The 23058-nt window shown below is 56.1% G+C and overlaps 8 protein-coding genes across 8 annotated transcripts in view; 5 read left to right on the top strand and 3 right to left on the bottom strand.

Moving 5' to 3' along the window:
- Positions 1 to 9: 9 nt before the first annotated feature.
- On the bottom strand, positions 10 to 1735 carry CHGG_03243 (uncharacterized protein; the record flags this gene model as incomplete). The annotated part of the gene is made up of 5 exons (XM_001229758.1): positions 10 to 105; positions 258 to 345; positions 623 to 718; positions 1127 to 1275; positions 1733 to 1735. The coding sequence occupies 5 exons, from the start codon at positions 1733 to 1735 to the stop codon at positions 10 to 12; spliced, it is 432 nt and encodes a 143-aa protein (XP_001229759.1).
- A 2067-nt stretch (positions 1736 to 3802) lies between these two features.
- Positions 3803 to 5297, top strand: CHGG_03242 (uncharacterized protein; the record flags this gene model as incomplete). The annotated part of the gene is made up of 4 exons (XM_001229757.1): positions 3803 to 3867; positions 3961 to 4002; positions 4090 to 5053; positions 5202 to 5297. 4 exons carry the CDS (start codon positions 3803 to 3805, stop codon positions 5295 to 5297), a joined length of 1167 nt encoding a protein of 388 aa, XP_001229758.1.
- Positions 5298 to 5999: 702 nt separating this feature from the next.
- On the bottom strand, positions 6000 to 6488 carry CHGG_03241 (uncharacterized protein; the record flags this gene model as incomplete). Its single annotated transcript, XM_001229756.1, has 2 exons — positions 6000 to 6117; positions 6454 to 6488. 2 exons carry the CDS (start codon positions 6486 to 6488, stop codon positions 6000 to 6002), a joined length of 153 nt encoding a protein of 50 aa, XP_001229757.1.
- Positions 6489 to 7172: 684 nt separating this feature from the next.
- On the top strand, positions 7173 to 9828 carry CHGG_03240 (uncharacterized protein; the record flags this gene model as incomplete). The annotated part of the gene is made up of 3 exons (XM_001229755.1): positions 7173 to 7614; positions 7669 to 7950; positions 8006 to 9828. 3 exons carry the CDS (start codon positions 7173 to 7175, stop codon positions 9826 to 9828), a joined length of 2547 nt encoding a protein of 848 aa, XP_001229756.1.
- A 3312-nt stretch (positions 9829 to 13140) lies between these two features.
- On the top strand, positions 13141 to 13937 carry CHGG_03239 (uncharacterized protein; the record flags this gene model as incomplete). Its single annotated transcript, XM_001229754.1, has 2 exons — positions 13141 to 13322; positions 13427 to 13937. The coding sequence occupies 2 exons, from the start codon at positions 13141 to 13143 to the stop codon at positions 13935 to 13937; spliced, it is 693 nt and encodes a 230-aa protein (XP_001229755.1).
- Positions 13938 to 14669: 732 nt separating this feature from the next.
- On the top strand, positions 14670 to 15436 carry CHGG_03238 (60S ribosomal protein L1; the record flags this gene model as incomplete). The annotated part of the gene is made up of 5 exons (XM_001229753.1): positions 14670 to 14688; positions 14744 to 14822; positions 14883 to 14926; positions 14980 to 15228; positions 15291 to 15436. The coding sequence occupies 5 exons, from the start codon at positions 14670 to 14672 to the stop codon at positions 15434 to 15436; spliced, it is 537 nt and encodes a 178-aa protein (XP_001229754.1).
- Positions 15437 to 16932: 1496 nt separating this feature from the next.
- CHGG_03237 (uncharacterized protein) lies at positions 16933 to 20800 on the bottom strand (the record flags this gene model as incomplete). The annotated part of the gene is made up of 4 exons (XM_001229752.1): positions 16933 to 17630; positions 17736 to 18127; positions 18660 to 18802; positions 19640 to 20800. 4 exons carry the CDS (start codon positions 20798 to 20800, stop codon positions 16933 to 16935), a joined length of 2394 nt encoding a protein of 797 aa, XP_001229753.1.
- Positions 20801 to 21048: 248 nt separating this feature from the next.
- CHGG_03236 (uncharacterized protein) overlaps positions 21049 to 23058 on the top strand; it is a gene marked incomplete at both ends in the record, with an annotated part of 4774 nt that continues 2764 nt past the window's right edge. Inside the window, one exon of the mRNA XM_001229751.1 lies at positions 21049 to 22666. Within this exon, the coding sequence (XP_001229752.1) occupies positions 21049 to 22666 (1618 nt within the window). The remainder of the gene's footprint in view (positions 22667 to 23058) is intronic.

Here is a 23058-nt window from a genome sequence, read left to right as displayed (position 1 = left end):
CCATGCGAGTCATGTTAAGTCGATGCCAACCTGGCGGGCAATGTTGATGAGGGGCGGTATGTGTGGCATGTCGTGATTGCTGTGGCTCGCATCGTCGCTTATCTTCTGCATCAAGAGGTAACGTCTCATGGTCGAAACCTCCTTACCTGGAGATGTGTGCCGGGCGAGAGGCAGAGGGGCAAGAGGCCGGATCCGGTTGCGTGCGTCGATGAGGGGCTCTGCCGGCCTTCAGCTTTTTGCGCGTTTGCCGCGCCAACCTTCGGCAAACCAATAGGTGGAAGACTTCCACTGATAGGAGCCCGATGGAGCGTTGACTCATAGGACTTGGTCCGGTTGATCCTCGCTCTGTTACAAATCATCCAGCAATCCAGCATGCCAGCATGCCAGCAAACGACAAAGCACGACAAAGTCGCCGGCCAACTCACATCCCTTCAAGGCGAGCCACCCCTCAGGAACATGTTGATCATGACTCGGGTCTCATGAGACACCTCGACACATGTCAGAGGAGTCAGCATGAACTGGAGTTCAAGATCTGGTAAGGGGTACTGACAGCACCAACAAACCTTGCTGAAGCATAAAGCATGGCTTCAGCAACTTGTGTCGCGAACTTCCGGGAACTCACCTCACCAGGTTTCGAAAGATGAAGATCCAACCCAGACCCAACTCTTCCAAGGGTACCGGTCCCAGAAGCCACCATGACACTCGGACGAAGACGTCTCTGTTCATAAAAGGAGCTTATTTACTGGACCAAAGAACAGATGCCAGAGCTGTACGTCGAAGGTGAAGCGAGACGAGAAATCCGGAGACGTTTGTTAACAACAGCTTCGAGAAGGGGCTCAGGGGCATGAACGTTACGCGAAGGTGAGCATTTCCCTGCCTTAAGGGTTCCCTCCGAGAGACGTTTCGACGAGCGCCAATTTGAGATTAAGCAACGACCAGTTCACAAAGATGGTGAGCCTGAACATTACGTCCGAAGTTCGATATGTCATGCTCCATGCCGACCAAGATCGTGGTTGAGCTCCGGGAAGTGACCGAGTCATGAACAATCCGCAGAAGGTATTCACTGCCTCGCTGTTAGATATTGATCTCCCATCGGCCCAGGCCATTACTCGGGAGACGCACTCACTCACAACAGCAGATGCTCTTCACCAAGTTGCGGATACTTCTTTGGTGTGGCTCTCTGCCCTCGCCAACAGCATGCTGACGCTTCACAACGCTATCGCCGCCCTCTCGGTAATGCTTGGGCATGTCCCAAAAGAGCATTTCGGGATGCAACTGCCGAAGGTGAAGGTCGAGGTGTAGCCTCATGCAAGTGTTGTGCAGATGCGGTGCAGTGCCCTGCAGTGTCCTGCAGGTTCGGCCTTGATGGAGTCCGTCCGAAAAAGCAGAGGCGCTTAGTTTCGGCAATTGTCGTTAGGGTTGGAGGGTTCTCTGCGAAACTGTCATGGCCGGTTGGGTTTTGGTGGTACTTGACGACGATTTGAGATCTCGCTCTCCAGCCCAAGGGGGCGATGGATGACATCAGCGACGGACATCGTGATGTCCAAACGTCGCACATCGGGATGAACGGTCAAACCGAACAGCACTAACTCCCGAGCAGCGTTTACCAGCTTTCAGTGTCCCGTCCGGCTGGACTTTGGCATGACGCACCCAGATGCTTGGGGCTTACACCGAAGGGAAGTAGAGTTATGATCCGAGGACGGCTCCGTGGCTGGCCATCTACCTCACTTACCATGCTGTGCTCGGGGAAAGGAGCAGTCCAGTCTCGGTGGAACAAGGCAAAAGTCCAAGGCTAGGATGCCATGGCGGTCAAGCCATGCGCTTAGAAAGTGGCTGCGCCGCGGTGGCGGCGGCGACCTCAATGTCCGCAAGCTAGTAAGATGAATTGCGACAACCTGGGATAGTTCCGGGAGTTGGTGTGCTTTAGAGCCGGGAAAGGTGCCGAGAAAAGCGGAGCTCGGGCCGCGTCGAAGCTGAAGAAATCGGGGATCGGTTACAGTGTGTTAGGGTGAGCGCACGTGAAAAGGTAAGAAAGGCATTTGTGCGCTGGGTCGAGTCTTTATCAATGGGTCTCTTCTCGGCCAGGGTCCGCGCCGTGTTTGGCACGCTGCAGTCCGCCATGCCGAATTCGCTCCAAAAACACCAAGGATGGCAATCGGGGCGGCGCATCACGGCCGTCCCTCTCGCTTCTTAAAGAGAGCCGGACTGTCAGGGGTGTTGCGAGAAGCGCACCGCGTGTCAACATGCGGCAGGTTCGAGACGGCATTCCTCGTCGAACCCACACTGGTCCGGAAGAGCATCGGGCGCATGAGGATGCGTGGCACCAGATCAAGATGCGGACGTTGCGGGATGGTTGGGCTCGCCCAGCGAAGCGCGTCCCTGCCCAACGCTCCTCTCCTCCCCCGAATCATATCGTACCGTCACCGCCATTGTTCGGGACGGAGTGTGTGTCCTGGCACCAATCGCGACTGCCGGGGCGTCTGAATTGTCTGGGCGTTGGGCGACAGCGCAAGCCTGCTTCGGAAGTCCATCGGCGCCCAACGGTACCTTACCGTCCCCTCATTGTGCGCATCGTGTGCATTGTGCGCATTGTGCCATTGATTTCCCTCGACGGCAGACGGCATTCAGCATGGCGCTTGCGACGACAACCATATGGTTGGTGTGGTGTGGTGTGGTGGGAGGTTTTTTGCGACGGAGGAGCGGATCCGAGTCGCTGTGAAATGCTGCTAGCCATTGGACTGCCCTTGCATCTGATCTTCGGCCGCTTTCACCCTCTTGGTGATCTTCGCTCGCCGCCCACTCGTCATGGCCCAACTTGGCTTGCTTTGGTTCCCGGTTTCTCCACCTGACGGGCGCCAAGGAGGTCACGAAGCTGCTTGTGCATGCGCGACTTCACACCGGGCAACAACGCCTTTTGTCCTCTGCCGCACTCCGTTCCTCTAGCGTAGCTCCTTGGGTCCTCTCCCCGGTTAAGGTGCTGTCCAGCTGGCGGCGGACGACAGGTTTGGGTGGGAGGAAACACCTCTCTCCTCTCTCTCCCCTCTCCTCTTTTCTCGATGCGGGCGACTGGACTGGCTGCGCCGCCCTACACTGACTGACTAGCTGCTGTTGTTCGGCTGCTCGGTCTGCCGCCCTGCCCTGCCCTGCCCTGCTGCGCTGCAGCCCTGACAGCGTCAACCTTGCCACCTAGCCCTAGCGGGGGCATATATGTCTCCATCTTGGGACCGTTTCCTAGCCTCCCCCCAAACCCTGTCTGGGCTTGACAACATTCTTTGACTTTGAAACAGAGCCACGTTGTCTCCCGCCCAGAGAGAGGCACACATACAAATTCGTTCGGTGGACTCCGTCAGTCTGGTCGACCGTTCCCCCGGGTTACCAACTGCTACCACCGCCAAAGGACACATCCCGGTGAAGCTCTCGCCGCCCCGTGGATCCCCTGAAATTTTGAGTTTGGTGGCCGTTATCCCAGGACATCCCGGTCGCAGGTTTTTCTTCGGTTGCCCTTCGGATCTGGACTTAGCACCTTGACAGTCGTACTATCTTGGGCCGTTCTCTTTTCTGTTTCACGTCTGCTGTTTTCTTTCTTCAGCCGAATTCCAAGGACCAGAGGACATTGCTGCAGTGATCGATCGCGCCATTCAAGGAGGACTCCCCCCCCCCACGCCCCATTCCCAAGGATACTACCATTTGGACAAGGGAACAAAAAGAACAGAGAAAAAAAAAAAACCAGAACCCAGCCGGGACGGATAGGACCCACACAAGATTGTGTGAGAGAGAGTGAAAGAGTGAGAGAAAAGGAATCATGGCAGACTTTGCCTACCGCCCGACCGCTCCCATGACCAACGAGCGGTGGCTTGCTTCACGAAGGTGTGGACAGAACCTCGAAACCGCCCGGCAGGAGAGGAGTGCATGGCAGCTAACGGCTCTCTCAAGCCCCATTTACAATAACCCGTTTTATAGTGCCAAGTTTGAGACGGGGAGCACCCCGTCTCTTCCGCAAAGGTAAGATTGCCAACCGAGCGAAATCCCCTTTTCTTTTTTCCTCTTTCTCTTTCAGGATCATGAGAATAACAGCGTCTCTCTCAAAAGCGTGACATACACACCAGGCGCTGCTGCATCCACCCATAACCTGCCGGCCAACTTTCCAGCGGGAGTTGTCTCCCAGCTCAGGCGAACCCCCGTCGAGCCTACGTTTTCTCCTATCCCAGCATGCAATCCCCGGCTGGCGCAGGGGCCCTATACCAGCCCGGCACCAGGGCCGGTTTCCTTCAAGAGTTCGTTTGGATGGGACCAGCCGCCGAGCTACCCGGTGAACAACCCGGCGCCCTACCAGAGCAGATACTCGCCCTCGGATTCCATGGATGACCTGGCCTCCCCGAGCCTCTCGGATTACTCTTTGGACAATGCCATGCTCGGTTCCGCGGCACCGGGCGGCGGCAAGACCAATGGCCGAATGAACGGGACCGTAGGCGGAAGCGGAAGCGGTGGCAGCGGTGGTAGTGGCGGCGGCGGCGGCGGCGGCGGCGGTGTCAGCAACGGTGGCGTCGGAACCAAGCCGCGGACGCTGAGGCGGCCGTCGAACCGGGACGAGTTCGACGGCCCGCACCAGTACCTCAAGCGCCCCCCGGCCGAGTACGTGGCGATGCAGGAGCGGGAGCTGCCGCGGCTGCCGACGCACCTGCTGGTGCAGGAGCAGGATAGTGTCCTGAACCAGGTCAACGACCGGCTGTCGCAGTGCGCGTACGACTTCGTGGCCAAGTACCAGTTCCCGATCCCGCTGACGCAGGACATGCGGCCCGTCGAGCGGCCCCAGGACCGCGAGTGGACCGAGTGGGTGTACCTGCTGAAGCGGCTGGCCACCAAGCGGCGCATCCCCGCCCGCGTGCTGTACAACGGCCAGATCAAGCAGTTTGTGACCATCCTGGAGAACTCGCTCGAGATGCGCCACGCCGCCAAGCACCAGAGCCGCCCGCTCAAGGATGACCGGAATATCTTGCAGCTGATCTCGGCGGGGATACAGGTGGCCAAGATTGTCAAGGATGCACCAGCTATGGTATGTTTTTTTTTTTTCTGTTCTTTGCCCCTGCTTGCCTCACCACATCTCCTCCAAGCGCGGGGATGAAAGGCGGGAGAAATCGGCATCACCCTTGGCTCTCTCATGTTACACGGCCGGGCCGATGATGAGACTAACACGCTTCCAGGACTATCTTGACAGATTATACGTTTCCACGGAACAGCGGATCCAGGAGCGAGTCGCGGCAGCCGCCGCGGCTTCTGGCACCATGAGGTTCCGTTAATTCCGTCAACAGAGAAGAGGCGCTCCCATGAGCCTCCTCTCCATGACTCTTTGCCGTTCTCTTTACGGCATGGTTGGCAACATTGACACCAACCCCACAACGTTTTTCCTTTTCTTATGGGATCTTTGATGACCCGGCTCTGCCATATCACTTTTGGGCCGTACGTGCCCGGTCGTTTTTTTGAGACCAACACGCTCACGCTCGCCCTCATACGCTCACGTTTTTTATGACGTTTTCTGCCGCCTAGGAATGGACGGCTTACCGGAAGGATAAACAACCCCCCCATTACGTTTTTTTGGCCCCCCTGCCACAAGGGGTTGCTGCTGCTGCAATGTATGCACGCATGATACGATTTATGCCGACGGTGACTCGACCACCACTGCAGGTTTTTTGGTTTATGATGGATGGCCTGGGAACAATAGATGGGCCTTTCGAAGGAAGCGTGGGCTTTCTTTTGCCGGGCATTCATTCCTCTCATTCTAGCGAATGTGGCGAGGGCTGCTCGATGGTATCTGCTGGCTGGGCTGGGCCGATGGATACGCATTGCTCTCTGGCTCATGACTTTTGGTTGCTGACGGCCTGTTTTTTTTGCACTTTGTCAGGTGGTTTTGTCATCCGACGCTCACTTGATGAAGGGAGGGATATACGCGCGGCTGGTTTTGGTTCTTGTCTATTGTGTGTCTGATGACCTTTATTTCCTTTTCATTCGGCTCTTCGCATACGCTCTGGAGCGGAGCCGAGGCAATCTGATGATGACTGCGTGGGTGGGAGGCTATTTCGTTCGAACACGTTTGCTAGAAGGTTGCTGGGATGGCAAGATCTGTGGTTTTGGGTAGGCACTCTGCTTTTAGTTAGTACTTTGACTATTTATGTTTTGCGTACTGTTGATTGCGTTTTGGTCCCGGCCAAAATGGCTTTGTTGGTGTCTGAAAGCACGCATGATGCATCTGTGGTATTTGTTGTTGTGAAATGCATTTGTGTCACCCTAGACGGGCTCAGGAGTAACACGTTGTCAACTCCAGAGAGCAGGAGGTAACCTTGCTTCCTCGCTGTGTTACTGACACTTGCAAGTAGAAAATGAGAGAGGCCCAGCCATGCCATCGCCACTCGGCATGTAGTATACGCAGTCCCACAAGACAAAGTTTGTTCAACCCACGGCGACAGGGCAAAGCCCCGATTGGCAAGAACCATCAAGTCATTCTGCCTCGTCACCGAGCAAGGACCAAGGCCCTCCTTTATACTCTCGCTGTTCCAGGACCTCGGTGTGCACCGCAGATGCAAGCCGGCCCGGCAGAGTGGCCTCGGTGATCAAAAAGGGGCTAGCTTACGCCGAGAGGGCGATCGGCAATCCCTGTCTCCCGCCCCCCATCCACGTTCTGCCCGCCTGAATTCCCATTCGGTCGCTCGTTCCAGTTTAGTCCCTCGAGGCTGAGCATGGGGGATTGTCATGGCCGCCCGCCTTTAAGATCAACGTCCGCCCCGCATCGACGACGACAAGGGTTTCTCTTGTGTCTATTCCCCATCGAGGAAAATCACATCTTGCACCGACCGGTTTTTGCTGTGATATTCGGATATTCGTCCGTTGTGTATTGGAAATCGGTGTCTTGCACACACGGAAACCTGTGCTTCGATCCCCTCTCTCACAGCCCCCGTCAAACCGGACGAACACTACCACCAGACTCCCCGCGCTACGTTTCGCCGCCCCTGACCGAGGACAAACAACATCCTTCGGTGCGCTCTGGACACGGTTGACGGCAGGTGGTGGTGGACAGCTACGACACAGGCTCGAACAGAGCACACGACGACAAAAGACAAGCAAACACAGTACAGCATCGCCGGATCGGTGCGACCAGCACCACGGTAACCTCAGCAGCCATGGCATCGGCATCAGTCTCGTCGGGTACATCGCCGCTTTCGGGCCTCGAATTTGAGTTTCCCCCGGATTCGACGCGCGAACAGGACGAGGCGTTTTGGACGGCGATTAGCAACCCCAGTTCCGGATCACTCGGGCTCTTGTCCAGCCCGGCACACAGCCTGGGGAGTTCGTGGGCCGTCTTACCAGATGGCCAACTTGTAGAGCTGCAACACCCTTCGCCGGCAGCTCTGCCATCGCCTTTGCATGGGGACTTTGATCAGCCGAGTCCTTATTCAACGGCCGTCGAGCAGAGCAGGAGTGGTGTATATGGGGACGTGAGCTTCTTCCACGGGTTGGATAACCAGGGACTAGAGAATCACGGCTTGGAGAATCATGGACTGGGTTTCATGCCTTCGGTCGAGGCACCAGCCGATGTCGTATTCAACCAGTTCAACAGCGAAGGTGCGTGGGTGTTAGGCAAGGTTTTTGTGGGTGGTATGCTAACCATCGCTGTAGACTACGATGGTGTGTTCAACCCTTTCTCTTCGGCCAGCATACTCGAAGAGCAACAGTCACAGTCACTCGAGACCGGCCATTTCGAGAACCCGCAGTCGGCCATCAACGTGCCACCATGGGAGCACATCAACCTCAGGGGCAACCACGAGATGAACACCAACTCCCACGTCCACGCCCATGCCCACGCCCACACCAACAGCAACAGCAGCAACAACAACACCCCCCCGTCCGCCAACGAAGCCTCCCCCATCTTCATCATCGAAGACCCAAGCTTCATGTCGGGTTCGCCATCCCACTCCCACTCCTACTCCCCCTCCCTGCACTCCGTCTCGGTCAGCCCACCCGCCAGCGCCGGCCCACACTCCCCAGCCCAACCACAAATCAAGTTCGAGCCCGGCCTCCCCGACCGACGCCGGACACCGCCCACCTCCGCCCCTAAAACCATCCCCGCCACGCGCAAACTCAACACCAACAACCGCATCCAAAAACCCCCGGCGCACCCCAACCGCCCCCCACCCCTCCCCGACCTCCGCCTCCCCCACCAGCACCTCCTCCTCCACCACCTCCACCTCAGCCTCCTCCACCGCCGCCTCCAAATTCCTCATCGTCACCCCCTCCTCCATCACGCTCAACACGGCCACGCAACCCAACCTCAACCCGTTCGACTGCGTCGACGCCCTCGCGCGCGGCCCCACCCAGCGCGGCCGCAAGGGCCCCCTCGCCACCGACACCAAGCAGTCCGCCCTGGTCGTGCGCCGCATGGGCGCCTGTTTCAGCTGCCACGCGCGTAAAGTGCGTTGTGACAAGGAGCGGCCGTGCAGGAATTGTGTAAGGTTGGCGGGCAGTGTGCCGCAGGTGGTGTGCTGGCAGTTTGGGGATTTTACGCCGGTGCTGTTTCCGGGGTTTATAAGGGGCCATTTGAAGAGGGAGGAGGTGGTGCGGTTTGTGGAGGGGAATGTGGAGTGTTTTAGGGTCGGGGGGGTGGAAGTGCCGTGTACGGTGGCGTTGGTGTCCGGGGTGGGTTTTGGGAGGAGGAGTGTCCTGGAGGTGAGGGCCAAGTTCTTTACGGCGAGGAGCCCGGATGTGTTGCAGCATTGGCATGTGCAGATGGGGAGGAATGGGATGGATTTGGCGGCGAGGGGGGCCGCGCCGATTGGGTTGGAGATGCCGAAGGGGGAGGGCGGGAAGGAGGGGAGTGATGGGCAGAAGGGCGAGTTGAAAAAGAAGTTGAGGGAGTATATCCAGTCGTTGGTGGATGAGCCGCGGTTTGCAGAGCTGGTCACGCCCGCGCCGCAGCATACAGAGCTGCCGAGGAAGGTGTTGCGGATTGTGCACGACTACGCGAACCGCTGCGATGTGCCCATGGTCCGCCGGGCGCTGTCCATCTACGCCATGCACTTTGTCATGACCAGGCACCTCTGCCTGACGCAGGAGAATATTGTCGAGCTCCAGTCGACCGGGCTGGTGCCGCAGGGGGTGCCGTGGGTGACGCCGCGGGTGCTGAACCGGCAGATCAAGGCCGTCGTCGACGAGATGCTGTGCCGCGAGATGCAGCTGTTGTTTGAGAACTTCAGCAAGTCGCTCAAGCCCAAGCTGCGCAGGGAGTGGGCGCCGTGTTTGGCCTCATTCCTGGTGCTGTGCCTGTTCATGGAGTCGGTCGAGATGGCGGCCGACCTGTTCGTCATCTCGGACAACGAGATCAACCTGCGGCGCCACTACGCCCCAGCCTGGCAGCGGTCCTTTGTGCTCGGCATCAACAGGGAGATCGAGAACATGCCCTTCAAGCAGTTCGCCTTCCAGTTCCACCAAATCTACCAGACGCATTCGCGCGACGCCGCTGCCCGCAGCTTCAACCCCCTGATCGACGATGCCTGCTTTGAGCTGGGCGAGCTGGACCGCGAGGCCGGCGACATGGTGCGGCAGTTGAGGCGCTTCATCGATGATGATTGTGAGTTTGCTATCCTCGGATGTTTGCAAAGAAAGACCATGCTAACCAAGACAGGGTCTGAGTTGGACTACTTGACGGCCGACCCCATCCTGCCCAACATCGAGGACCACCCGTACCCTCGCAACGTGGCCTACAACTACACCGGCCGGCTGGTCGCCAAGTTCTTGCTCTCTTTCACCGATGAGAAGTACATCTTCGACGGGAAGACATAGAAAGGGGGGGCTATGGGTTTGATATTTTCTGGCGTTTTGGAGCACCGACGGGATTGTGCGAGTTGCGAGTTCGAGAGAGATTCCCAGGGACATACGGAACAATTTCATGTTTGATACGATGAGACGATGAATAGAATGCAGCCTGGAGCGCATCCAGGGTTTGTACACATCAGGATGCACAGCACGTGTTGGTCATGAGATGTTTGTCCGTTTTAGTCCTGCTACCGTACGGATACAGCCCGGCAGCAGGGTGGATAGGACTGGCTGTCTAGGCCGTTGGATTGTTCTTCCACTGCGAACGATATAATAAGTTAACCTGTTGTGCACTGAAAGGCACAAAGGTAGGCAAATCGTGGTTTCGCTAAAAGGTGTCGCGGCTCTCAAGTCAAGAGCTGCGAGATTCCGAAGCTGTTCGGAATGGAAAAGAAATGGTGCTTCCAAAAAGCAGCGATGCGCAGAGCAAGACCGCTGAGCATCGCGGTAACGAGGAAAACCTTGGTGTGACTGATTGTGCTCCGATGAGGTGACGGAGGACGCTGCAGCATAAAATCGCGGTCGCTCAGGCGAGAGCGTGAAGCGTTGCACACTTTTCGGGATTCCAGGTCCAGAACTTTTCGTTGGAGTTGTCAGTCCCAGGGAAGGAATTTCTTGAGCTGGCGGTTTTTATTTGGCGAAGATGGTGGGGCTAGACCCCAAATTGGCATGGTCCGTGCCTCTTATTGCCGGCCCGAGTCGTGCCGGCGACACCATGGCCCCACCCATACAGCATTTTTGAGTTGAGATAACGGCTCAATCTGGACGTTGTTTCCTTTTCTTCTTCTTTTTTCTCCATACACTTTTAGCACCATAAATCAACCGGTTTTGACACTCCTCACTCGCCATCGGTCATATTGCGTGCCAGAGAATTCTGGGTCTCCCACCACGATTTTCCTTCGGGAACCAGAGCTCGAGCCTCGATGGCCCTGGGTTCTGGTGGTGGGGGCTCCCGACATTCTTTCTTTCACCACGAGTTCGATGTGCTGGGGGGCTAGAAAACTGCCAGTGTCCCAAGATTTCACCAAACTAGCCTCATCCTTCTTGTATGTGTCCCTATGACGGTGTGTCTCGCGGCTATCTACAGCCTGTGCGCGCGTGCAAGGTGCCATGTGTGCCCGTTGTCAGCGACGGGTTACACGACGAGGATTTGACAGGATCTCTCCATCTGCCGCTTTCTGTCTGCGCGATCGAGATGTCCGTTTTAAGGGTTCGGCATATCCACCATAGCCCGGCCGTGCCCCGGCCAAATCGCTTTTGGGTCCAGCCGTGGCGGCAGGTTGCATATAGCCACGGAATCTCAAAGGCCCACCAGAGAGGTTTAGGGATACTAGCACTGCGCCTTCACAAAATGAGTAGGTAGGTCGGTGGGTTCTCGCAGCTCTTGAACAGCCCACCGTCGTGCTCAGGAACGGCCAGGAGTTGGTTCCCGTCAAGAGACTCTGCCACCCGACGGGATCGTCCTGTCTGGGCAAGACTCGTGGTTCACCCGCGCCTTATCAGCCACTCTTCTGCTCCTGTTTTGGCTTGAGTTTGCGTTCTGCCTGCCTGTTTCGGTCCGAGACCACTCGATCATCAGCCTGCGACCTGCCCCGCGTGGCCACCTTCTCACGCTGTATCGTATCGTCAGTCCATCCAGTCTTTGTATGTTGTGTACGATTCGCGCAGATGGCGTAGTAGCTGGCCCGTAGCCGTGAACGTCGCTCGACTTGTGAGAGAAGACTGATAGGGGATGTAATGCTTGGCCGTTGCTCGAGAGCCAAGGAGGCCGGGTTCTCTCAAAGGGGCATGGGCTGTAAAACGTCCCGTTGCATGGCCTGGGTTCCGTACAGATGCGGCTGCTATCTACCGTTGGCGACGGGAGGGATCCTGTGTGCTCAGCAACATGGTTGGACGGCGGCGACTTGTGCGATGGCTGCCACCTTGGTTCTTCGAAACACTCTGAGTCGGGAGCGTCGCCTGAGCATCAAACATTTCCTCTCTAGTGGCGTCGTCGCGGTCATGAACAATGGGCCCTACGCATATAAGAAGGAGTTGAACTGACGTCAAGAAGGGGTAAACCAAGATCCAAACCCAACATCAAACCACCAACTACTTCCAGTTCCTTACATTTTGGCACCCGACCGTGATTACAAGAAACCCAGTACCAACGACGACCCCCACGAAACACCATGAGTTCCGTAGGGCTGAACATCAGACCGTCACCGAACCATAATCCTGCCCCGGTCAAACCAAGCAGTGGGCCCTCCAGTGAACCCGAAGGTGTGCCTTTTGATCCAGGTATGTGTACATCCAGTCGCCGTCCCCTCGGACTACTAGGATGGGGGACATCCCCTGAATATAGCCTGTTGCCGTTCCCCTACTGACATTCGTTGCACCTCGCCAGGCTACGGATACCAGCAAGTACATGCCGGGCAGTACACACCTCGGGGATGCGAAGGCTTTTCCAGTAGCAGCAGCATCAGCAGCAGAAGGAGGCGCTTTGCCACCTAGGCTTGGGTTCACCTTCGATCCTCGGTGTAAAGTGTGCCGAAAATGGCCGGGCCGGGTTACCACTTTCGTCACTTGCGTCCGCGGTTGTGGGACTGGAAGTTGGTGTGTCGACAAGGACATTTAATGCTATGTAGTTAGGAATCACGGTGTCGTTCAAGGGAGATTAATATCACATCGGCACCGCTAGGTCTGCGTCGCCGACGTACCGGGAATATAATGTTATAGGGCACTTTAAGTGTCTCTGTCTCTTTGTCACTCATTTATTCTTGGGCCTCGTCAACGATGTGATGACACTCTTCACGTGCCTACCGCACCATGATACCTCATCCCAGATACCTCTATGGCAATAATACTTGACATTTTATAAGTCAAGAACATGGCGGTTGACAACTTCCGCTGTCAACTGGGACCCTAACACAAATAGTCATCAGTTGCAGCCTAGAAACTGGGTCCCGTGGAACGAGTTCAACTACAAGACTCTCCCCATGTCCATCCATGGGGACCTAGTCGGTAAATCATGGGCCGGCCCACGGCGTAGCAAAGTGCCCCCTGGTTCGAGTCGCATGAGGGATGACGGCCGGCATGTCATCTCACGGGCAATACCAGTGAGCCTGGCCCGCCAACTCACTCCCTACCTCATAGGCCCCCGGAGTCTTGGCGTCCTGAAGGCTGCCTGGGGTCTCAGAACATGCACCCTTTCTCGCTGTTTTGTGTTTGCAACCCGCAAACACCAGTGTCATCGTCGTTCCAGCACTAGTAATTTGCATTTGTGTTCTTGTCGATTCAATGTCTCAACGGGTTCAATACCACAATTCCGAGCTCGCAAGCCGACCATTTTATGATGAAGCGCCAATCGTTGGCCCTCCCGATTGTTCGGAGGCGGCCTTCAAGCAGCCCCTCCTCCGGCGGTGCCCGTTTGATCTCGAAGCCATCTCGTGGGTTTCTTTACTAAGCGGTGGACTTGACGGGTTAGTATGGAAAGTTATGGTTGGCAGCGAGGGACCTTTCGCTGTCAAAGTAGTGCGTTAAATAATGCTCTCACTCCATATTGGCGGTCGTATTGACACACTAGCCAGTTCTGGGACACCAAGCCACCGCCAAAGTACATGCTCTACTACGCGGCTGAGCGAGAGGCCCAAAACGCCGCTCTCCTTGAGAAGATGGCAGCTGCGGCTAGTCATGACATAGACACTCTTCCCATACGAGTGCACGCTCGACCGGCTGGCTTTGAGGACGCTATTGATAATCTGTTGGCTTTTTCCGCAGAGGGCCGCCAGAGGCGGCAAGTGAAAGACGCCAACGGCGTGAAAATTACATCCGTTCCGCGCATGAAGAAGTGCTTCGGCTGGCTGAAAATCGACGGCGAATATCTTCACAACCTCCCACAGCGGCGACTACGCCCGATACCCGTCAGATTACCCAAGTACGGTGACCGTTGTATAGTGCGCGGTCAGCAACACTTTACCATCATGTACGAGTACGTTCCGGAAGGCGATAACGACACGGGCCAGATGCAGGAAGTCCTGGATTTCCTTTGGCGGGCTGGTTTTGAGTACACCCAGACGCTTCAGAAGGAGAACTAGAAAAGTAGTGTGCTTGTGGACCTATCCGACTTCAGATGTCCTCTAAATGACTGGTGGCATCCGAAGGGATATAGAAGGACAGATGCCAGCCGAGCATTCTTACCACCCCCTCCGCCGCCACTTTCCGATTCAGAGAGCGACTCGGGCACGCCATCATCCGCATCCCCTGCATCGCCTGCATCGGCCTCCTCCTCTGATAGTGAAGACGAATAGCAAGTTGCGTAACCACTATTGGACGAGAACACAGACTTCGCAATACCACACTGCTGCACAACTATGTTCGCCTCGGCGTTGAAGTCGGCCGGTAGATGAATCCGAGCAGGTCAACACTTGGATGGTCGGGCTGGAATAGAACTCCCGGGGGGATATAAGGGAAATTTTCTAATGCCGACTAACCCAGGGTTTCAACCGGGAAAAAACACACATCCTGGGTCTCAACATCATACATGAAGTGCAGGCAGTTGATGTTTGGTGTTTGGGCGGTCGCATTGATAGGTATTGTTGGCGCACAGCTGGCAATCGCCTGTGGCCAGCTGTCCCACAAATTCACGGCCAGCCTGAAACGGACTAGCGTAACTTATGCTGCCGCAGGCACCCCGCCGTCTGTCCCACATTTGAAAATGCCCCGGTGGTCTCGCAAATTCGTTCCCTCAAACCTCCAACTTCGCAACTTCTCGTCCACGACGCAATAAACCTCACCTATAGAAGAAATTCTACTGGAAGACGGCCAACATGTCTAAAATTACCGTCGGTATGCGATCACAGCCACCAACGACTCCACGATCCGCAAACTGACCAGTTTACAGCCGGTGTGCGTCAGAACGTTGCTGAGCTCCTCGAGTACAGCAACGAGACCAAGAAGCGTAACTTCCTGGAGACCGTCGAGTAAGCCGCCCCCACGAATGAGTGGAATGGCTTGGGAATCACTAGCTAACAACCACAAAGGCTCCAGATCGGCCTGAAGAACTATGACCCCCAGCGTGACAAGCGTACGTCCAACGAGAACGAAATGCGAGCGACTGCAGTCTAACCGGACCACCAGGTTTCTCCGGCACTGTCAAGCTGCCTTCCGTCCCCCGCCCGAACATGGCCATCTGCATCCTGGGTGACCAGCACGATATTGACAGGGCCAAGCATGGCGGCGTCGATGCCATGAGCGCCGACGACTTGAAGAAGCTTAACAAGAACAAGAAGCTCATCAAGAAGCTGGCTCGCAAGTACGATGCCTTCGTCGCCTCCGACACCTTGATCAAGCAGATCCCACGTCTGCTTGGCCCCGGTCTGTCCAAGGGTATGTTCAATCACCGTCCCCGCAACTTCACACCGGCAACGACAGAGGCTAACCGTCCACAGCTGGCAAGTTCCCTACCCCCGTCTCGCACGCCGACGACCTCAGCGCCAAGATTACCGAAGTCAAGTCGACCGTCAAGTTCCAGCTCAAGAAGGTTCTGTGCATGGGCGTCGCTGTCGGCAACGTTGGCATGACCCAGACCAGCTGATCGCCAACATCATGTTGGCATCAACTACTTTGTCTCCCTGCTCAGAAGGGCTGGCAGAACGTTGGCAGCCTCACCATCAAGGCTACATGTTCGCCCCCAAGCGCATCTACTAAGCGAGGATTGATGCCGTGACGGAAAGGGTCTGGGGTTTCTTGGGCCACTCAGAACATAATTCATAGCATGGTTGGACCTCGCGGGCGAAAGCTCGGTATCATGGTTAATGAATCAATGTTGTTCTGAACTTTTCTGGTGCCCATGTGATTGTCTCATGCCTCGTAGGTCGATGATTGCCTTTTCCCACGGCTGTATAACGGGCGCGACGAGCGTTCCTGTGGACTAGATGACCACGCATCATGCCTTTCGCACTCAAGTGATGATCATTGTCCACCTTGAGTAAATCCCAGCCAGTTGCTTGCTAGACCATTCAAGCACAGAGTACGTAACAACCGGAGAAGGGTACGCGATGAGGACGAGCGTCTACTCCAGTCGACGAAATGCCACTCTACAAGTTAGTCACGAGCCTGTTGCCCAGCGCATTGCGACGATAGATTTAGTCGCTCGTCGCTCGTCGCTCGTTCGACCGACCCGCACAAATCTCACAATTTGACAGGCATAGGCACACACAATAGTACACAAAACAAAAATGCAAAACGCGTTTCAAAACAAAAGATCTGTCGAGACCACCCCACGGCCACGGACCTCGGCGAGTCGCCGTCCGCAGCTATGTATTAAGGGAGAGATGGTCTAACGCGCCCCTTGCGGGACGTTGCTGTTGGAGGCCGGGAACGGAGGAAGAATCATCGAGGAAAGAGACTAACCCTCAGCAAGCCACTGTGTGGAGCCGCCGGTCAACAACACCACCGCAACCCAGACGAAAAGCAGAGCCCGTCTATCTTCCGCTTCACGTGGCGGTGCAGAGGAGACGGACGGGGTGGTTTTCGCTGGGTTGGGGTGGTGTTGCTGATGAGGGAAGGAAAGGGAAAGGGAGAGGAAGTTGGGAGGTGCGAAGGTTTTTTTATGGGCGTTGGCGGGTGGGGCGCGGGGGCCGTGGTGGGGTGGGAGATGGGGGGACGTGATTGGTTGGGGGCTGGTTAGGGCTTGGCTGGAGCTGGAGCCCGCCTGGCTGAGCCTGGCGGAGCATAGTGGGATCGATGCCGATTTGGCAACAACCTTCCATTCATCGAGTTTACGGGTTGACTTCAAAGTCCTTCGCTGCGTACCTAGGTACCTATGTGGGCGTGGAGCTGAGAATTCCTCTGTGGTTTTGAATGTATTTTTCTGCGCCTTTTTTCACCACCATGCAGTTATTCGAGCGGAGTTGGCCGGCTTCACAATGCATGCAAGTTGCTGTGTTGAATGTTTAACCCGAGTTTCCGTGTTCCAAGGCTACAATAACGAATTCATGTACAGTTGCATCTCGCACCCAATGACCATTACACCATGTCCATTATGATCTATCTTCTATCCGTTCTATAACAACCACCCCTCTATGCTTCCTACATCTTTGGCTGAACCCACCACTGCTCAACCACGGCGGTTATCAAGCGATTCGCAATGGCCGTCTGCGGTGGCAGCCTCAGCGCCCCCTCGACATACCCCTCGGGTGCGCCCTCGCCCAGGTTGCTCGTCCCCAACACCAACGCCTCCTTCACCTCCTCCAGCGGGAACCACTTGGCGCTCTCCAGCTCGGCGTCGTGGCCCAGGAATATCTTCTCCCCATCCCCCGGCATCGCCTGGCCGATGGCGCCGATCATCAGGCTCGCGGGGAACGGCCACGGCTGCGAGCTGTGCAGGATGACGCGGCCGACGGTCACGCCGCTCTCCTCCCACACCTCGCGGCGCACGGCCTCCTCGATGGACTCGCCGGGCTCCTGGAAGCCGGCGAGGGTGCTGAACCAGTACTGGGGCCAGCGGCGCTGGCGGCCGAGCAAGACCTTGGTGCCGTCGGCGCTGACGATGGCCATGATGACGGTCGGGTCGGTGCGCGGGAAGCTGTGGTTGGACACGGTGCCGCGCGTCGCGCACGGCCGCCGCTCCCGCGCCGGCTCGCCCTCGGGAACCCCGGCTCGGTCCGTCGGCGGGCACACCCGCTTCGTACCCGCGTGCACCGACAGCGTCGGCTGTCCGCACTGCGCGCAGAAGGGCGTGCGCGCGTTCCAGTCCACCAGGGCGCGTGCTTGGCCGTACATGGCGGCTGGGTGGGGTGAAGTGTCAGTAACATCACATCACTGAGTTATTGAGAGGAGAGAGAGAGGAAGAGCAAGGAGGGTGTAGTAGGAAAGAAAAAAGGTAAACCGACCGTGCCCCGCCTGCAACCCCATATGCCGCGGCGTCGCCTCCTTGAACGTAAACCCCCTCTCCGTCACCCTCTTGATCAACTCCTCCGCCACACCGGCCTTCTCCCCCCTCGGGGTAACATCCACCGCAAAATACGGCGCCCCCCTAGTATCCTTATACACAAACCCCTCTCTCTGCAACCCCTCCACCCCCTGCGCATTCCCCTCCCCCTCCACCACCCCATCACCCCCCAACAAAACCCCCCTATCATCCACCCCCAAAAACACCACCACCACCCTCTCCACCGCAGAATCAAACCCCTCCACCATCTCCTTCTCCTCCTTCCCAAACAGCTCCTCCCCCGTCCCCGTCAACCCCACCACATCCTCACCCCGCACGATACCCCCAGCCGTACTTCTCCATCGCCCTTGGCGTGTCAGTGGGCGCGAGCTGGTTGAGCAGCAGGATAGCGGGCGTTCGGCGTGGGCGAAGGCGGCGAGCAGGAAAGGCGCTGTCGGATCGCAGGAATGGAGAGCCCGGTTGAGCGGGCTGCCGGAGAAGTAGTTGGGCTGTTTCGGGGCCGTGTTTGAGGGTGAGGTGGGAGGTCGGGGTGGGGGGAAGGGTGGGGAAGGAGGGGGTGGGCATGGTGGGTTGGTGGGTGGGTGGTTTGGGAGTTGGTTGGTGGTTGGAGGTTGGCGGTTGCTGGTTGCTGGTTATGTGGCGGTTTGGTATTTGGTGAGAGGGGGTGTTGGTATGGGGTATGAAGTGGTTATGGGATTTGGAGTGAAAGTTGGAAAAGGGGGAGGTGGTGTTGGAGGGTTGATAGAGAGGTTAGTTATTGACTGGAGTTTGGAGGTGAGTTGGGGTTGGTTAGGTGGGGTTTGTGTGGGATAAGTGAGTGAAGGCTGGGAAATCCCTTTTATATCCGGCTAGAATTATATGATACAATCCTGCTGTGTCGTATGGATTCTCCATGAGGGCGGAATTTCCGGAGTGGGCGGGGGCGGGGTGCATGGCCGCGGCATCGGGACCGGCGCTCCACCGATGTCGCCTGGTCGCCCACCAGTCAACCAGTGACAGTGAGCGACCCTGATGAGTAATTCACCCACCGGCATTTGGCTCCCACTAGGTGCGCGGGTCCGCGCGGATTACGTAATTCCAAATGCATGTAACTAGTTAGTTAACTAACTAATTGCTAAATATGCATCTAACAGAACAGTGCCCCGCGCCTCCATCAACGCCATCGCCAGAATAATTACAATACATCTGAATACCGCAGAGGGCATGCCCTCGAGGTCCTTATATGGCCAACTGCATGGCACTTCGTACACTTGCTTGGAGCCCGACGGGGCTCAAGTGCCTGGAGCTGGGCCTCAACTGCCTCAAACTGACTCGGCTCCCGCTTTGTACTTGATTTGGGGAGTGAGCTTTGAGCCCGAATTGGCTCAATGCGCTGGCGAGGCTCAAGGAGTAGCTGTGGGGTTCCCTTGCGCTTTAAATGCCAATGTGAGTGGAAGTGGTTGAGAAGAAGAGGCTCGCCTTGGAGAGCATCAAGTGCATGCGAGCATGGGAGCCCGTAGACACACGAGTAAAAGTACCTGTGCAAGTTAGGGATCGTGGACGGTCTGTCTCTGCAAGTAGCTTCCGTTGCTCCTCGACCTTCCTTAACGCCTCGTGTGACACCCATCCTCGTACGACTCCATACAATGCCCCAGAAAGCTCAAGCGGAGTCCGAGTCTGTTGCCTTGCCTGGCATGCTTGTAACTCGGCGAGCTGGTTCTGGAGAGCAAGTCGGATTGCCTTCTAAGCCTCGAAGAGGTTGAATGTCGATCTCCTCAAGTATGACTTGAGGAGGGCGTGGATCCCTTCTACTCGTGAGGTAGCTGTATTGCCAAAATGAGTCGACTGGTCGACCCAAGCGCGTACAAGCTTCTCCTTGAATGGGATAAGCCACGTGGTCTTGATATACCCGACCTCGTTGGGGTGTTCAACAGCGTATTTCTGTTGAAATTGTGCAAGCCGGTTGGCATACTCCTCTTCTGTTGGCGAACTAATGATTGAATGCCAAGAGTCGTAGAATTCTTTCCACTTCTCAGCCTCCGGGAATGCTGGTTGGCATCGGGCAAGGACTGCCTTGTTCGCATGCCAGATGCAGATGAGCGTTGCAGCTGAAGGGAAGAGCGCCGAAGCTGCATTCATGGCTGCAAGGCAGCGGTCCGTAAGAATTACAGATGGGAGAGTAGTATTGCATTGCTCGTACAGTGACTTTAACTGCTCGAGAGCCCAAGTGTAGTCTTCCTCTGTCTCGCCGCTCAGGAATGCAAATGCAATACAGAAAGACCGTTGTGCTGCATCAACGCCAATCATATCAAGGAGAGGCATGCCGTACTTATTCGTCTTGTATGTACAGTCAAGAAGTAGTAGCTCAGGGTAAGCTTGAAGGTAAGCAAGGGAGTCGGGATGCGCGAAGAGAACTGCTGTGACACGGCCATCTGGTGTAAACTGGATTCGACTCCAAAAGCCCTCCTTCTCGAGTTGGTTGGCTAGCGCATGAATCGGGCTCTGGCCTTCACAAGCATCTCGACGTACATCCGCGATCCGGTTGTAGATATCTTGCCGGGTAGCTAGCGAGCCACTTTGTCGTACAAGGGTCTGAATCTCTTTCGGTGCGAGACCAGCGTTCGAGAAGTCTGCAAGTTGTGAAGTGCCTCCAGAGAGTTGTCGATGAACTGGATGCGCGACTGGGTGTTGGCTTGGTTCATGGTTATGTACCGAGAATCGAGAATCGGGGCGGTGTTTAAGAACCCAACTACCATCGGACGACTCTTTAGCTAGAACCGAGAAGGGGCAGCTGGTCACTCGACTACTAGTTCTTCTCTGGCGACTGCTTGATGCCTCGGGGGGCCGGCGGCCTCGGTCGCAGGCGTATGTAACTGTCATTCTCCCGCTCTTCTCGGTGGTCGACTTTCCAGTCGTGAAGGCGTAACCTCTCGTTATAGCCCATGCATTGATTGCTTCAAACAAGGCGTTTCGAGAGTCGTAAATATTCTCAGGAGGGAGGCAGTCGTCTGCAAAAGAGGTGGCCATCGCGGCGGCGGCGGTATCGGTGGTGGAGGTAGAGGTGGAGGTGGAAGTGGTGTTGGCGTTGATGGAGGTGCGGGGCACTGTTCTGTTAACTAGTTAGATGCATATTTAGCAATTAGTTAGTTAACTAGTTAGTTAACTAACGTAATCCATCACCTTCTGGGACACACCACCTTGTGGGACAGCTTTCTGCCCCACACCCCACCACGTCGACTTCGGACGCACTCCACTACGCCATTGTGCCCGGCAAAATGCCAAAGCCTCTACAGCACGAAGATAGAATCCAATTAGCACTCGAGGCCTTACGTTCAGGCCAAATCAAAATCATTCGCAAGGCTGCGGATGCGTTTGGTGTACCGAAGTCCACTCTCCACAGACGCGTCAAGGGGGGCGGTACGCGTCAAGAAGCTCAAGTCAAGAACCGAAAGCTACGCCCAACTGAAGAAGCAGCCTTGATTCAATGGATCGAGTCATTGGACGACCGTGGGATGTCGCCGACGATCGGTTATATCCGACAGATGGCTGACCTTCTTCTCCGCGAGCGTGGAGGCTTCACTCTACTCGACGCGTCTCTTACATCCACCCCGGTCCCGGCAATGACTGTCGGTGAGAACTGGGTCCAGCGGCTTCTTCATCGGCATCCCCATCGGGAGACGAAGTATTCTAGAAAGTACGACTATCAACGGGCCTTATGCGAGGATCCAGAGAAGATTTCAGCGTGGTTTGCACGAGTGCAAAGGACCATCAACGAATACGGTGTTCTTGACAGCGACATCTACAACTTTGACGAGACTGGTTTCCAGATGGGTGTTGCAAGCACGTCTAAAGTGGTCACTCGATCTGACCGACGGAATCGACCTGTTGTTATCCAGCCGGGAAATCGAGAGTGGACAACTGTCATCGAGTGCATTAACGCATCCGGCTGGAGTGTTGACCCGATGATTATCTTTGAAGGAAAAGTCCACATTTCGTCGTGGTACGACGGCTCAGTGCTGCCAAAGACATGGCGGATTGGAGTCAGCGATAACGGCTGGACAACCGATGAGCTTACCTTCGAGTGGCTTCGAGAAGTCTTCGAGCCACAAACTCGAAAACGGACTGTTGGTCGATATCGGCTTCTCATTCTCGATGGTCATGGAAGCCATTCGACGCCTGCATTCGACAAATTCTGTACTGAGCATCGGATCCTTACAGAGTGTATGCCTCCGCACTCGTCGCACTACCTCCAGCCCCTTGACGTTAGCTGTTTCGCTGTGCTTAAGCGGACGTACGGCGACCTTGTCAAAGCGAAGATAGCACTCGGGGTTCATCACATTGACAAACCGCGATTCCTCGAACTGTTCCTCGAAGCTCGGAAAAAGACATTCAATACAAAGAACATCGCAAGCGGCTTTAGAGCTGCAGGGCTCTTGCCTTTCGATCCAACTCAGGTTCTTTGTCGGCTACAAACCAGGATACGGACACTGAGTCCCCCTCCTACCCCTATCCAACCGCCAAGTCTGCCTCTCAAAACGCCAGGAAACATCGTCGAACTTGACTCTCTCCAAAGGAAACACCAGAGAGAGATAAGCCCAACAGATCAGGCGCTTCAGAAAATCATCAAGGGCTGCCAGATGGCGATGCACAATGCTACTCTTTTGCAGGAAGAGAACTCGCGACTTCGAGCTGAAAATGGTCGACAAAAGAGAAAGCGGACACGCCGAGCTTTCATTCAAACAGGAGGGACTATGACGATTGGAGAAGGGATGACACACATCGAGGCCTCCCAGAATGCTCGTCAGAAGGGTCAAGGAAGCCAGGAAGCTCGTCGAGAGGTCGAAGAAGGAGAGGTGGGGCCATCGGACACGACTGCGCCAAAGGCACGAAAGCGTGCGCAGCCGAAGTGCAGTGTTTGTGGCTCAATCGAGCACAACGCCAGAAAATGCCCTTGTAAATAAGGGCTCGAATTATGTAGAATGCATTCCGAATAGACTCTCTTTTGTGTTGTGAGGTGCGTCCGAAGTCGACGTGGTGGGGTGTGGGGCAGAAAAGTGTCCCACAAGGTGGTGTGTCCCAGAAGGTGATAGATTACGTTACATGCATTTGGAGTTACGTAATCCGCGCGGACCCGCGCACCTAGTGGGCCCCCCGGCATTTGCTTAGTTATCGATGGTGCGCGCAATGCGCGCAACGCCCGCGAAATCGCTAGCGCCTCCACGTGACCACTTATCGCCCGCAAATTCGACGGCTGCGAAATCGACGTAATCCGCCGGCGATGCAGA

This window comes from Chaetomium globosum, genomic scaffold (assembly GCF_000143365.1).
Source record: "Chaetomium globosum CBS 148.51 scaffold_2 genomic scaffold, whole genome shotgun sequence".
NCBI classification, from domain to species: Eukaryota; Fungi; Ascomycota; class Sordariomycetes; order Sordariales; family Chaetomiaceae; genus Chaetomium; species Chaetomium globosum.
The sequence above is the reverse complement of the archived record's forward strand: the minus strand, read 5'-3'. Positions and strand labels throughout refer to the sequence as shown.